The sequence below is a fragment of the Carya illinoinensis genome, chromosome 14, assembly GCF_018687715.1.
Source record: "Carya illinoinensis cultivar Pawnee chromosome 14, C.illinoinensisPawnee_v1, whole genome shotgun sequence".
NCBI lineage: Eukaryota > Viridiplantae > Streptophyta > Magnoliopsida > Fagales > Juglandaceae > Carya > Carya illinoinensis.
In genome coordinates this window covers 26,571,271-26,584,388 of record NC_056765.1, presented here as the reverse complement: position 1 = coordinate 26,584,388, position 13,118 = coordinate 26,571,271, and the positions used below count along the sequence as shown (strand labels likewise).

General features: G+C 33.3%; 2 protein-coding genes across 8 annotated transcripts; both read left to right on the top strand.

Annotated features, from left to right (window-relative positions):
- The first annotated feature begins 371 nt into the window (after positions 1–371).
- LOC122293737 (uncharacterized mitochondrial protein AtMg00810-like) lies at positions 372–917 on the top strand. The gene has a single exon (XM_043102227.1). The coding sequence runs from the start codon at positions 372–374 to the stop codon at positions 915–917; it is 546 nt and encodes a 181-aa protein (XP_042958161.1).
- A 2,481-nt stretch (positions 918–3,398) lies between these two features.
- On the top strand, positions 3,399–8,106 carry LOC122294927. 7 transcript variants are annotated; one of them, XM_043103920.1, is made up of 4 exons: positions 3,403–3,552; positions 3,710–3,803; positions 3,930–4,202; positions 4,316–8,106. In XM_043103920.1, the coding sequence occupies exon 4, from the start codon at positions 5,732–5,734 to the stop codon at positions 7,619–7,621; it is 1,890 nt and encodes a 629-aa protein (XP_042959854.1). In that variant the 5' UTR covers positions 3,403–3,552; positions 3,710–3,803; positions 3,930–4,202; positions 4,316–5,731; the 3' UTR covers positions 7,622–8,106. The 7 variants fall into 7 exon arrangements, with proteins under 7 accessions (XP_042959851.1, XP_042959850.1, XP_042959854.1 ...); XM_043103916.1 differs by lacking the exon at positions 3,930–4,202 and having other exon boundaries at positions 3,401–3,552; positions 5,773–8,106; XM_043103919.1 differs by lacking the exon at positions 3,930–4,202 and having other exon boundaries at positions 5,715–8,106.
- The last annotated feature ends 5,012 nt before the right edge of the window (positions 8,107–13,118 follow it).

Genomic DNA, 13,118 nt, shown 5'->3' with positions numbered 1-13,118 from the left:
AAAGTATCTATGGTTTACGACAAACTTCATGGCAATGGAATGCGAAGCTTACTGCCTCTCTCATTGAATTTGGCTTTGTACAATCCAAGGCCGATTACAACCTATTCACCAAGACAACCTCCACCTCATTCACGACATTATTGGTCTACGTAGACGACATCGTCTTATTGAGTTCTGATGCATCATCAAATGCCACGGTGAAGCAGTTTTTGGAGTCTAAATTCATAATCAAAGACCTTGGGAGTCTTAAATACTTCCTTGGGATGGAAGTTGGTCATACAAAGAAAGGAATTCAACTATGCTAGCACAAATACGCGCTTGACATATTGGCCGAAACAGGTATGCTAGCCTCCAAGCCATCTCTATTGCCCATGGAGCCAAATCTCAAACTCAAAAGGGACGAGGGTGACATCTTCAATGATCCTACACTGTATCGTCAACTTGTCGGCAAACTTCTATATCTCACGCACACAAGACCAAATTTCACCCATAATGTGCACTTATTAAGTCAGTTTATGGAGACACCGAGGATTCCTAACTACAATGCAATTCTCAAGGTTCTACGATATTTGAAAGGGACACCAGGTCAGGGACTATTTTTTCCTGTTGATTCACAATTAAATCTCACAGCTTATTTAGATGCAAGTTTGGTGGATTGCCCAGATACAAGACTGTCAACTACCAGATTCTATGTATTCATAGGAAAATCCCTAGTTTCATGGAAATCAAAAAAACAAACTACCGTCTCTAGATCGTCTGCAGAATCTGAGTACAGGTCGATAGCATCTGTGGTATGCAAGCTGACTTGGCTACGTTACCTTCTTTCCGATTTGCATGTTAATATTTCTGGACCTGGCACACTGTTTTGTGACAATTTAACACCCCATTCATATAGCTGCGAATCCCATTTTTCATGAACGGACGGAACACATTGAACTAGATTGCCGTCTAGTCCAAGACAAAGTGACTGAGGGACAAGTCCGAACAGTTCATGTGCTTCACATTCTCAAGTTGCAGACCTACTCACTAAGCCATTGCAATCTCCTGCGTTTACTCGACTCCTGTCTAAGATGGGAGTAATCAATGTTTACTCTCCATTTTGCGGGAGGGTATTGGAATTATCTCATGCAGCCACTCATGTAGCTCCTCACATTCAACCTCCCATTCACTTTGACAAATTGGTTACAGGAGAGCCACCACCAAAATAATAGAATGGGATGGAATATACTTCTGTTATTTGTGTTTGCCACCTTGTATTCTTTATTTTATTTTTATTGTTTAATTCATTTTCGTTGTATATATATATCTTACAAGATAATGGAAAGGAGAAGACGTTGATATTGCCTTTATAAACAGACTCTGCCTCCTTTGTTTTCTCTGCAATTATTTTTGAACCATTTCCATTACAAATCTATCACCTATAGGACATGGGATTGAGTCTTGAGTCGGTTGATAGCTCATGATGAGACCAAAAGAACTGTATCGGACTAGTTCGTGAGTCTTACACACCGTCTAAACTATGTAGTTTGATCATCATAAGTTGTCATAAAATTTGGAAAAAATCAAATTATTTATTAGATTTTGTTTGAAAGTTTGAAAAAATTGTAATAATTATATGATATGATATGAGATGAGTTGAGATAATTTCACTATCCAAATTAGACCTTAATTTCTCATTCTCAAATTTTCTAAGATTCATCCCACCCTACTTTATCCCATTTATGTAAAGAGTCTCGCGCATTAGTACACTCACGTTTTTTAAACAAATATCTAAAATTGATGGATAATGACTCCTCATCTAACTGAGATAAGAGTGCAATCGAGAAAGTATGCTGGAATCTTTTTCATAAAACCATTTTATGTCTATGACCCTACGTGCAAATGGCAAGTATGCAGTACGTTCATAGAAATTATAAGTGTTCATGTCATCTCATATGATATGGTATACCTTGATTTTGAAATACCATCAACCATGAATTTGAACCGAATGATCATCATAGTAATATTTATGATTTTTTTAAAATTTATTTATTGATTAATATTGTAATTCATTATTGATGACATTAAAGCCCCATCAACTAGTTGAGGTAATGATCAAATCAAATCCATTGGCCATTGGACAACAAAACACTCTTCTTTTGATTACATCCCCAGGCCCACAAGACATGCATAATCAACTACGAATAAATCTATTAATGTAAGTCCAAAAGATTCTTTTCTTGATCGCTTAATCCTAATGAAAGAAAAAAGAACCAAGATTGATGATAAAGATTCAAGAAACCTATGGAAACATAAAAGATAAGATAAGGAAGGAAATATGAACTCAACTAATTAATAGCTTTTCTCCTATTAAAAAAAGTATACAAAATGATTTTTTTTTTCTTTTTAACGTGTAATAAGGGTAAGAGGGAGTAACCGGAGTTGCACACGTGATGAAAGTGTTAAGATATAATATAAATTACTAAAATATATTTTTTCCATTTGCTTAAATTTTTTAAACATATGGTAATTTCACACTTATTTTTTTAGAATGGACAAGAAGGTTTAGATGGCAAAAAGTCATAGTACTCCCTCAAGTTGGGTTTGACTCAGTACTCCATCTGCGTTTGAATGTTGAGTTGAATTGAATTCTTTATGAATAGTAATGAGTAGAGTAGGTGGAATGAGTTATGTGGAGCCCATCTAAAATGAGTTTAGATATGTTAAGATGTTAAAATGAGTTTAGTATTATTAATGAGAAATTGAAAAATGTTGTAAGTCTCATGTATAAAGATATGTTGAGTTGAAAAAAGTTGTGGGTCTCATGTGTAAGGAGGTTTTAAGTTAAGATAAGTTTAGTAATTTGAGAGTTAGATATTTGGATGTTAAGCTTTGAGTTGATCGCAGCTGAGTTTTACAACCAAATGGGGCCTAAGAACTTTAATGAATCTTCAAGTGATTAATACTATTAGTCTAGGATGAATCTATTAAGCCACCACCCTTATGGTAAGTAGAAAAATAGAGTTATATATGCAACATTACATTAAAATGAATTCATTAGTTTTTACTTGTCAATCATTTGATAACATTTAGAATATGTTGATAGGATCTTATGAAGAGACTTTGAAATTTAAAATTAATTATATTATTTTTATGAATATAATTTTATTAAAAATATATTAAAATCAAATTATGTGGTGATTTTGGGTTTCATTTCATTCCAACAAAACAAGGTAAAATCTCAAATCAAAACAATGAAACAAATCCTACATGACTAGGTGTAAAAATGAACTACTATTCTGGCTCGGGTGCAAGCATACTCGGAACCACACCATATCTGGTTCGCAATTGTCCCATCCCCGGTCGGGTATATTACAATCGTGCAAACAAACATTCCCTCAAACACGGAAAGGGCAAAAAGAAACGGATGCTCAAGAAACGGCATCGCCCCATCCCATCGCCTCTCCCTAAACAGTGTTTCGAGTTTCATCAGAAAACAGGAAAAAAAAAAAAACATCCTCAGAAACCCCAACAAAAGAAACGCAGGTTTCCATAAATACGATCCGACACTAGGTAAAAAGATCAGTCTTTCCTCTCTCTTTGTTCATATTGAAGTTCAAACTAATATTTGCAAACACTGCACAGTTTGCTATCAATGCATGATATATCAAGGTTTTGTGTTTGATGATTTCGTGCTTTTGCTCTGTTTTTTTTTCAACATATAATATAGGTGAATAGGGCAAAGGAATGCATTATATCAAGTCTGATAAAGATAGAGAAAGAATAAAGGGTTTGCTAAGAAGTGGCGAGTTGAGGTCAATGAGGTGGGTTTGGCAAGAAAAGCCGAAATATTTAAGTTCCCTTTGGAAACAATAATAGATGTGAATAGCTGATATCTTAGACGTTTTTTTTGTGAGTAATTTATTTTGTTTTTTCCTTATTTTGCAAAGACCAAATGCGGGGGTGAAAGTGCTAAACTAAAGGGGAAGGAAGGAGATAGCTTTTACTCTTAAAGATGTTGGGGTTGGTTTTGCATCCAAAATGAGGGTCGGGTAGGTAGATGGAATAGAGGAGGCTTTTGCAGGCTACTTTTGTGGTTGAGCGAACATTTTTTAGGATGCAAACTGTGCTTTGCGATTTATAATTTTGGGTAGTTAAGATATAACTGCGTTGAGAAAGCAGATCAGAATTGGGGACGTTAAGATGGATGATTGACAACAAAGGTACAAGTTCCATTGCAAATAATTTTGTTAAAGTTGCCATTGTTGAGGTCGGGGAAGAGTGTTCTAAGATGGTTTAGCCGTGTACTACTAATACTTATGAGCTATGAATGTAGGTTGAAGAGAATAAAAGCATCAAATTCGATTTGGCTCAAGGTTATGATAAAAGATATGATTTCCTGGGATGCAAGGAAGAATATGGCTTTTGACTAGAGCTAAACTGTGCAATTCAGTAACTTGAACTGGGCCCTTGGTGAATTGGTTTGAGTTGTACTTACCAAGCAGACAATATGACATAATTCTTTTATGGAGTACAGTTCTTATACTTGGCTTCAACTAGAGAGCATACAAGACCATTGCTTCTAAGAAACGAATGAATTTTTCATAGAAGTATGAAAGCTTATTTCTGCTCATTTATTGAAAAAAAAAAAATCCAGGAATTAGCAGCATAATAAAATCAAGAAACAATGAGAAGGGTGAGAGTAGAAGTTCTTCTGTATAATGTTTCTTGGACATCACGAAAGTTGCAGATTATGACAACCAATACGAGGATCATGATCGACTAGCTACCCAATTCCTTTGCTCAAATGTGTTTGTTTAAACTTAAAATCCAGAAGCACGAAATGTCATTGTTTATAGGCTTGTTAGGATATAAATTGGGGTACACAAACCAGAACAAGATTTTTAGGCATTTTCAGAATGTTTCCCGGATTTCATTGTTTAGGCCATTGTTTCTTGGATTCCATTGGTTTGCTTCTATTGGATCTGATCATTTTCATTTCGTTCTTAGAGTTTCTTAAACTGAGTTGAACCTTATAATGCCATCTTTAAGGGAAACTGCTCATCTTCAAAAACAAAAATAAGATAAAATTTATTAAAATTAAAAATAAGAATTCTCTTTGTGCAGTTGTCTTGCACATCTTGCACTTAGATCTCAAGTTCTAGTTAGAAGCCATATAGTTGTAATTAGACTACGAGATTATATAGACAGAGTGAGCAAATGATATTCAGCACTGTATTCAGGATGATTACTTTAAGAGCAACAATGTTTTATGCTGCTTGATCTATATACATTCAATTATATGAAAACCATTAAAAACCAAGTTTTGAGGAATCCCAAGATCAAGAAAAGTATATCCATGTTTTATAGCGGGTTTCTAGAGCTGTTTTGTCCAACTGTAGAGATGACCTACCCCAGTTTTTATAACCTTTTATGGTCTCCTATAAACGTCCATTGATTTTTGGATTTCACATTCATTTCTATGTAAAATGAAACTGATACAGACTATCTTTAACAAATGGTAGGGACCAGAACCCCTTCATGGCTATGGTTATCTGCCATGTTGTTTGTTATTATAGGAAGTTCTAAGAATTTGCTCGATTAGATATATTGCAAAGTTGGTGATCTGAGCATAGGATTTAATAGGAGGATCAAATTAGAAAATTCCACCTTGGTGTTCTATTATAACTTGCTCATTTTGTTCCCGATTTTTAACCTAGTGAGGTGGTATGCAGTTTTCTTGGTTCAAATTATGCCATCCGAATCTGATAAGTGGGGATGGAAACATGTCAGTGTGTTCGGTGGGTTTGACAAGGGAACTGGTACAAAAAGGTGGAAATGCAATCACTGTAATCTACGATACAACGGATCTTATTCCCGTGTTAGAGCTCACCTTCTTGGGTTCGCTGGCGTTGGGGTCAAAAGCTGTCCAGCAATAGACAGGTCTTTGAGAGAAGCATTTCAGATCATGGAGGAAGAGCGCCTTGCACGAAAAAAGGAAAAGACTTCTGGAACGCCTGGCAAGCGCATTCGGACTTCACGACCAAGTCTTAGCAGTGTCACCAAAGAAGATGTTGATGATATTGTAGCAAGATTTTTCTATGCTGATGGTTTTAATATCAAAGTTGTGAACTCACCTTACTTTCTTGAAATGGCAAAAGCCATTGCTGCCTTTGGCCCTGGGTATGAACCTCCAACAAGAGATGAACTTTGTGATTCTTATTTAAGTAAAGAAAAAGGAAGGATCGAAAAATCTTTGGCTCTAGTTAGGGAGTCCTGGCCTCACACAGGATGCACAATGCTGTGTGTCAGCCGCTCAGATAGCTCATTGGGTTGCCTCCACATTGATATATATGTCTGTAGTCCAAGGGGACTTGCCTTTCTGAAAGCGGTAGATATAGATGCGAATGATGATAATGTGTTCCCTGGTGCCCTTACTGATGCAATTATAGAAGTTGGGCCCACAAATGTTGTTCAGATAATCTCACATCTGGGCCCAGCCTGTAAATCTTCTGAATCCCTTATATTGTCAAAGTTCCCTCACATTTTCTGGTCTCCGTGTGCATCACACTCTATCTGCATGCTGATGGAAGAAATAGCTGAATTGGAGTGGGTTAAATCTGTTGTAGTGTGTGCTAAGGAAACCGAGCAATGCATCATGGCATATCAACGCTCTTCTTCAGTTATTTTGATTCAAAACTTGGAAGGGAGTTCTGACCTGCTTTCTACCAAGTTTGTACCATCCTATGGCATTGTCCAGAGGATTTTTCAGCTAAAGCAAACACTTCAAGAAATAGTTGCTGGTGAAGACTGGAAGCAATGGAAGCTTTGTATTCCAGAGGACATTGCAAGTATTGAAGCTGCAATTAGTAGTGATGATTTTTGGAGCAGGGCTAATTTATTCTTGCAGTTATGCGAGCCTTTTTTAAGCTTCCTTGCTACGCTTAATACTGATCGATCTGTGATGGGTGATCTTTATGATTGCCAGGTTCAGGCTCTTGAAGCTGTGAGAAGCCAGAGAATCGATAGTGTCTCGAATGTGTTGGAGGAATTGATAGAGAACAGATGGGATGTATTATTTTCTCCTCTTCATGCTGCTGGTTACATACTTAATCCTAAATATTTTGGTAAAGGTCAAACAAGGGATAGAACTGTAATGCGTGGTTGGAAAGCCACTCTAGAAAGATATGAGCGTGAAGCTACTGCGAGACGAGTTCTCAGAGAGCAGCTTAGCTCTTACTGGCGACTAGAAGGATCACTAGGAGAAGAAGATGCTGTGGATTGTAGAGATAAGATGGATCCAGTTGCTTGGTGGGAGAACTTTGGTTTCGAAACTCCCCACTTACAGACACTAGCCGTGAAAGTTCTGAGTCAGGTTTCAAGTGTTGGAATGTGTGAAGAGATATGGCAAGATAATGATTTCCCATGTCGAAGAACAGCCAACAGGTTAGAAGTGGAAAGAGTGGAGGATCTTGTTTTCGTTCGAAACAACCTTAGACTACATAGCCAAAGAAACGGGATTTCAAGATCCCCATCTTTTCAAAGGAATCAAATTCCAAGCAGCCCATCTGGAATTAAAACGTGGGATGGTACTCGTCTTGATCAAATAAAGACGATATTTAGCATTCATGACACGTCCTGATAGCTTGTAAGTTGTAAGCCATTTCTGTTTTGCTGCTGAAGTTAGTGGAGCCTTGGACACAGGTTAATTACTTGTTGAAGATAATGCCAGAGTAGAAATAGATTCCAGAGTCTTCAAAAGGTGAGTGGCGTCTTTGCCTATAACTTCAGCTTAAGAAAGATTGTTGGCTCATAAACTTGTCTTTAGAAATGCTTTCATCCTGTATTTGTTTCTAACTTGAGAGTAATGACTAACATATTATGCAGGTTCTCATAACTATAATGAGAAATGTTTGGTCTAGACAGAGATTTTATAAAATCAAATTTACAAACCGACATGACTTGATATGATACATCTGATTGTAGATAATTTTTTATTTTGTAAAGTAGTTCTAACTTATTGCATTAAACCATATCATATTCTAAGCCTGCTTTTGTAAAATCTCTGGATAGATAGCACTTCTCAAGAGGGATTTTAGTAAAGAAAAAGATGATTGATTTAAGAAATGTGCAGCTCCATCAGGTTGTAATTCTCTTGCAGTAGAATATGTTGTACTCCAAACATTGCTTTGCACCCCATGTCCCTAATAGGTTTTTATCCATCGACGATAATTGAATTTCTTGTTAATGTGGCATTAAAATTTGATTACGTTATCGACGTGGAAATTTTTTATGGGATCTCACTTGCGTAAGGCCCATCACCAAGCCTCACATTCTTTGCTGAAGTAGTAAAAGCACTCCTTGTCCTCTATATACGAACATATATATATATATATATATGCATGTATTAAAGGGAGAGAGTGTTCATGAGTTCTTATTTTCTTTTCAGCTTTCTAGAATGTAATTAGGTGTTTCATCTTGTATACTTTCGTGTGTCCATGAGCTCCGCATAGTTTCATTCGTTTCAATAAAGTTTATTACTTTTCAAATATATTTATATATATATATATATGATGAAGAACTAGTAAATGAATGAATGCATTTGACATAATATTTGGAGACTTAAGATTAGACATTAATGCTGATTTGGAGAAAAAATTATTTTGATAATGAAGAACTTCTAAAACATGGATTATCGTATTTTAATTTAATGATCTAAATTAAAAACAACATTGCTTACAAAATATTATCAGTAAATTATTATCATCATTTGATAATTAAATATATGTATTTTCTTATCAAATAAATGAACAAATATGTAGGCTTATTTTGTGAATAATTATACAAATTGATTTTCATTTATTGGTAAATTACTTACATATCTATTTTAAGTAAATTCATGATAATCTTGAATTTGACCTTATTCATACAACAACAACATAAAAAAGGAGATTTTCTTGGAATCAAACTTAAAATATTGTTGAAAGCAGTGCACTTGCCATTCATTTGTTGCAAAATTTAGAGACTTTGAAAATCAAGCCTAACATGCTTTTGCAGTAATGGGAATAAAGTGGAAGCACTAATAAAGCATATATCAAGCATATAAGCAAGGAATTGTGGCAAAAACAGAAGGAGAAAAGGGAAAAGAAAAGGAATTCATAAAAAATAAAATAAAATAAAATAAAAAAGACTTTGGCATTCCCAAAAGAGAATCATAAACTCAAAGATGATTTTTTAGGCTGGGTTTGGATCGGGATGAGATGTTAATCTCACCTAGAGTTGTGCTGACAATAGTTTTGACTATTTAAACGTAATATTTCATCTCTTAAATTTTGAAAGTATTTATTTAAATAAACAGTATAAAATAGTAAAATTTGACATAAACAGTGCCAATCTGATGTGAACAGTTCATAAACAGTATATAAACAGTATATAAATAATATAAACTGACATGAACAGTTTACAATTCAGATACTCTATAAATATATGGGACTTATACCTTTTTCAAATCTCAAAAAGTAAAAAATATCTTATCTCATCTCACTATCTAAACACGTATTTTTTTTTACAAATTATTTTATCTCTTTTTAATTAAAAAATTTTACTATTATTTAAAATATTTCATTAAATATTATCTGAACTTTGTAATGAAACGGGGTCTTTGTCTAGGCAATAAATATTTGGTAATCATTGGCCCTTTTTTCTTAGTGAAATCCATATATTTTCTTTTACCATATGGATTTTCTGCACTTTTTTCTAACTCTCTGAAGGCAGTGGCCATGATTATTGATTTTCTTTAGTAGAGATCAACATCATAACCATATAATAAAATCTTCATATCAATTATCAACAGAATAACAAAAGAATCATAACTAGTGCAGTGATATTTGTGTAAATGTCAAAGCAACCCCAAAAAATGCATTGACCATTTTTTTTTTAAAGAAAAATGGTAGTTCTTCTTGCTACAACCCAATTGATAATATATATAAAATATATATTTATATATCTAAAAAAATGATAGTTCTTACTACAACCTAATTGATAATATCTATATGTATATATATAATGGTAGTTGTGATGCCTTCAACTCGTACGTACGGACACATGAAAATTAAGTCAAATTAAATAGAATATTTCAAACAAAATAATTTTAAATCACAACTTTAAAAATTTTTGGTACTGCACTTACAGGACAGATAGTTTTACCCAGAGTCAAATTGCTCTAATACCACCTGTGATTCCTGCCTACGATGCATGCAGTGTAGGGATGGTGGTAAGTAAGAATGGTGGTAGAGTCCCACTTGTGATTTTTACCTATAAACGTATTTATAGAGATGGTGGTAAGCAAGGACGGTGGTAGAGTCCCGCCTATGATTCCTGCTTACAGTGTTCTGATAGTTTGGTTAATAGGTTATTTTCTAGAAAAATAACGAGATTGGATTTTTGGGCCATTATCTGAGATAATGGTGAAAAAATATTTTAAATGAAATATTATGGGCCAAATGTGATTTTGGTATGCGTGGAAAATGTAGATTTTCGAGACATATCCATATGGCATCATGTCCATGTATTTGGCTATTATATGAATATATTTTTATCTTGAGTTTTGTTTGGATTGTTACTTACATGCGATACCATCTTTGATACCATAAATTTTAGATGTAGATGATGAAGAGGCTAAGCCTGAGGAGTGGCTCCGCCGGAAGATTCATTTGGTGCTTTTGGTTATTTATTGGAAAATTATTTCTGTATTTAAATTATATATTTTGATTTTATGATAATATTGGAACTTGTAATATTTTTAGTACGTTTATTTTTTTAAGCGAGATTGTATTTAAACCAATTCTGATACTTAATTGATTGACTTTATTTTTTCGTTGCATTATTTTGATATATATGTGTTCCATATACACACACTTGGTGATGAGATGTGTGACCCGTATTGTTATCATCTTGACGTCTCGATTTCTACATATCCGTACGTGAAAATTAGGAGCGTCACATTAATTCTTACCACAACCTAATTGATAATATCTATGTATATATTTAAAAAAAAAAAAATGGTCAATGCATTTCTTGAAGTTTGTTGATCTTACAATATATATATATATTTATATATATGTATATATTTAAGAAAATGGTAGTTCTTATTATAACCCAATTGATAATATTTATTGTCTTTAAATATTTCACAAAGTACGGAAATTTTTTGTTATTTAGCATTAAAAAAAAAAATGGTCAATGCATTCCTTAGGTGGAGTTGCATTGAATAGGAGCTAAGGATATAGAATAAGATGCTGAAAGGATATGGAAGAATATGCTTTTCATCACTTCAAACATTACAACTAGATCAATGACAATAACATAGTATTAGGAGTAAAACGTCAACATTTTATGTCTTAAAAGTCTTCAACTTTGTTGGTAAAAATGTTCTGAATCTGCTAGATAGTCCCTTTCTTAATAGTTGCACCGACATTTGCATACGTAGTATGGATCAAGACTCCTTGATAAATGACAAAACATTCGTTGGTGGCTCCTTTTTCAGATTACTTGACACCCGAAAAAGCTTGCTTTATAATTCCCAGCATTAAATTTTTGTCCAAGTTGTTCATTTTAAATTAATAAAAAAAAAACTCCACAAAATACAAATAAAAATAGAATCCAAAGATTTATATATATATATATATATATATATGTATATGTAGAAAAATGATAGTTACAGTTACGATGATGTAAACATTACATAATCGTTTTAAAAAAATAAATAAATATGAGATTTTTATAAAAAAAATTAATTATTTTTAATAATAAATTTTACTATTTTTTAAAATGATTATAAGTTATTTATATATTTTATGCTTATATAATAATATTATATATATATATAAGGTGTCGGTTGGGAGAGCAAATGCAAAGTTCTGGCTTGTTCAGAAAAGCAAAGGTCGCACAAGAAAGAGCTGGTGATAGTAGCTTCCCCAGCATCAGCATCTATCTTCTTAATTAATTTGCAGCTTTTTCTCTCCTTTTTTTTGTTACTTTTGTTTTTTCGTACAAGAGACACATGCAATATCAGAGTCTGTTCTTTGATCTAACAAGAAACGCCTCCTGATTTATGTTTATAGAATTATGTTCAATGTCTTTCCTTTTAGGCCTAATTGATCTAAGAAGATAGTTTTAAACATTATTTAAATATAAAATATTTTTTAATTTTTAATTTTTTTATATAATTATCATCAAAACACAAAATCCAATGTGACTTTATCAAACTTCTTAAATCAAAATCTAATAATTCAATAAAACAGCTTTAACTCAAATTATTTTATTTCTATATACATATATTTTAAGTGTTCAAATTAGAGTAAAAAGAAGGATTTTTTTTTTCCCCTTCTCTGTCTTACCATTTAGTTTTACCAAATATGTCCGTAATTAGCATTTACTAAAAATTGAAACAAATGAAAAAAAAACAAAAGAGTTTTGTTATATATAAACACAGTCGCGCACTAATCTGTGTACCAATACTGATTTATTCATACTTAAAATTTAAATTAATATTATTTTCAATAAAATTTATTTTTTGACCAATCACATTATATTAATGTATAGATTAATACACAATTATGTTTATAACTATATTTTTCCAAAACAAAAACAGATTAGAGAATGGGGGTGTAATCGGTATAGAATATTCCCTGCATGCATCCACACTCAAAACGTGGGGTTCACATGTCTAACTTTTGGCACATTATCTCTGCGATTACCTTCACCTTCCCCCAAGCATCGGAAGAATTCTGAACTAACAGCCAAAAAAATTTAAAAAAACAAACAAACAGAGATAAGGGTTAGTCGATTTGGCCTTTACTGTCAACCGACAGTACCCCTAATATGAAATGACTTTGGCTTATATTACTCATGAATCACGCACCAACACCATGCTTAAGCCTTAATATTAAGGGGTATATGCCTTTACATGTCCCTTACTTTGGGAGTGAGTGGTATCATTAGATTTTGTTGTAGAGTAGTGTACAAGTTCTCCAAAATATCATGTGATAAGATTAATTATGTGACATGATTAGTGATGAATTAGAGATCCTCTTAATCATTTGTCTGAAATGGATAGCAAAAGGGTATGATACAAGTCT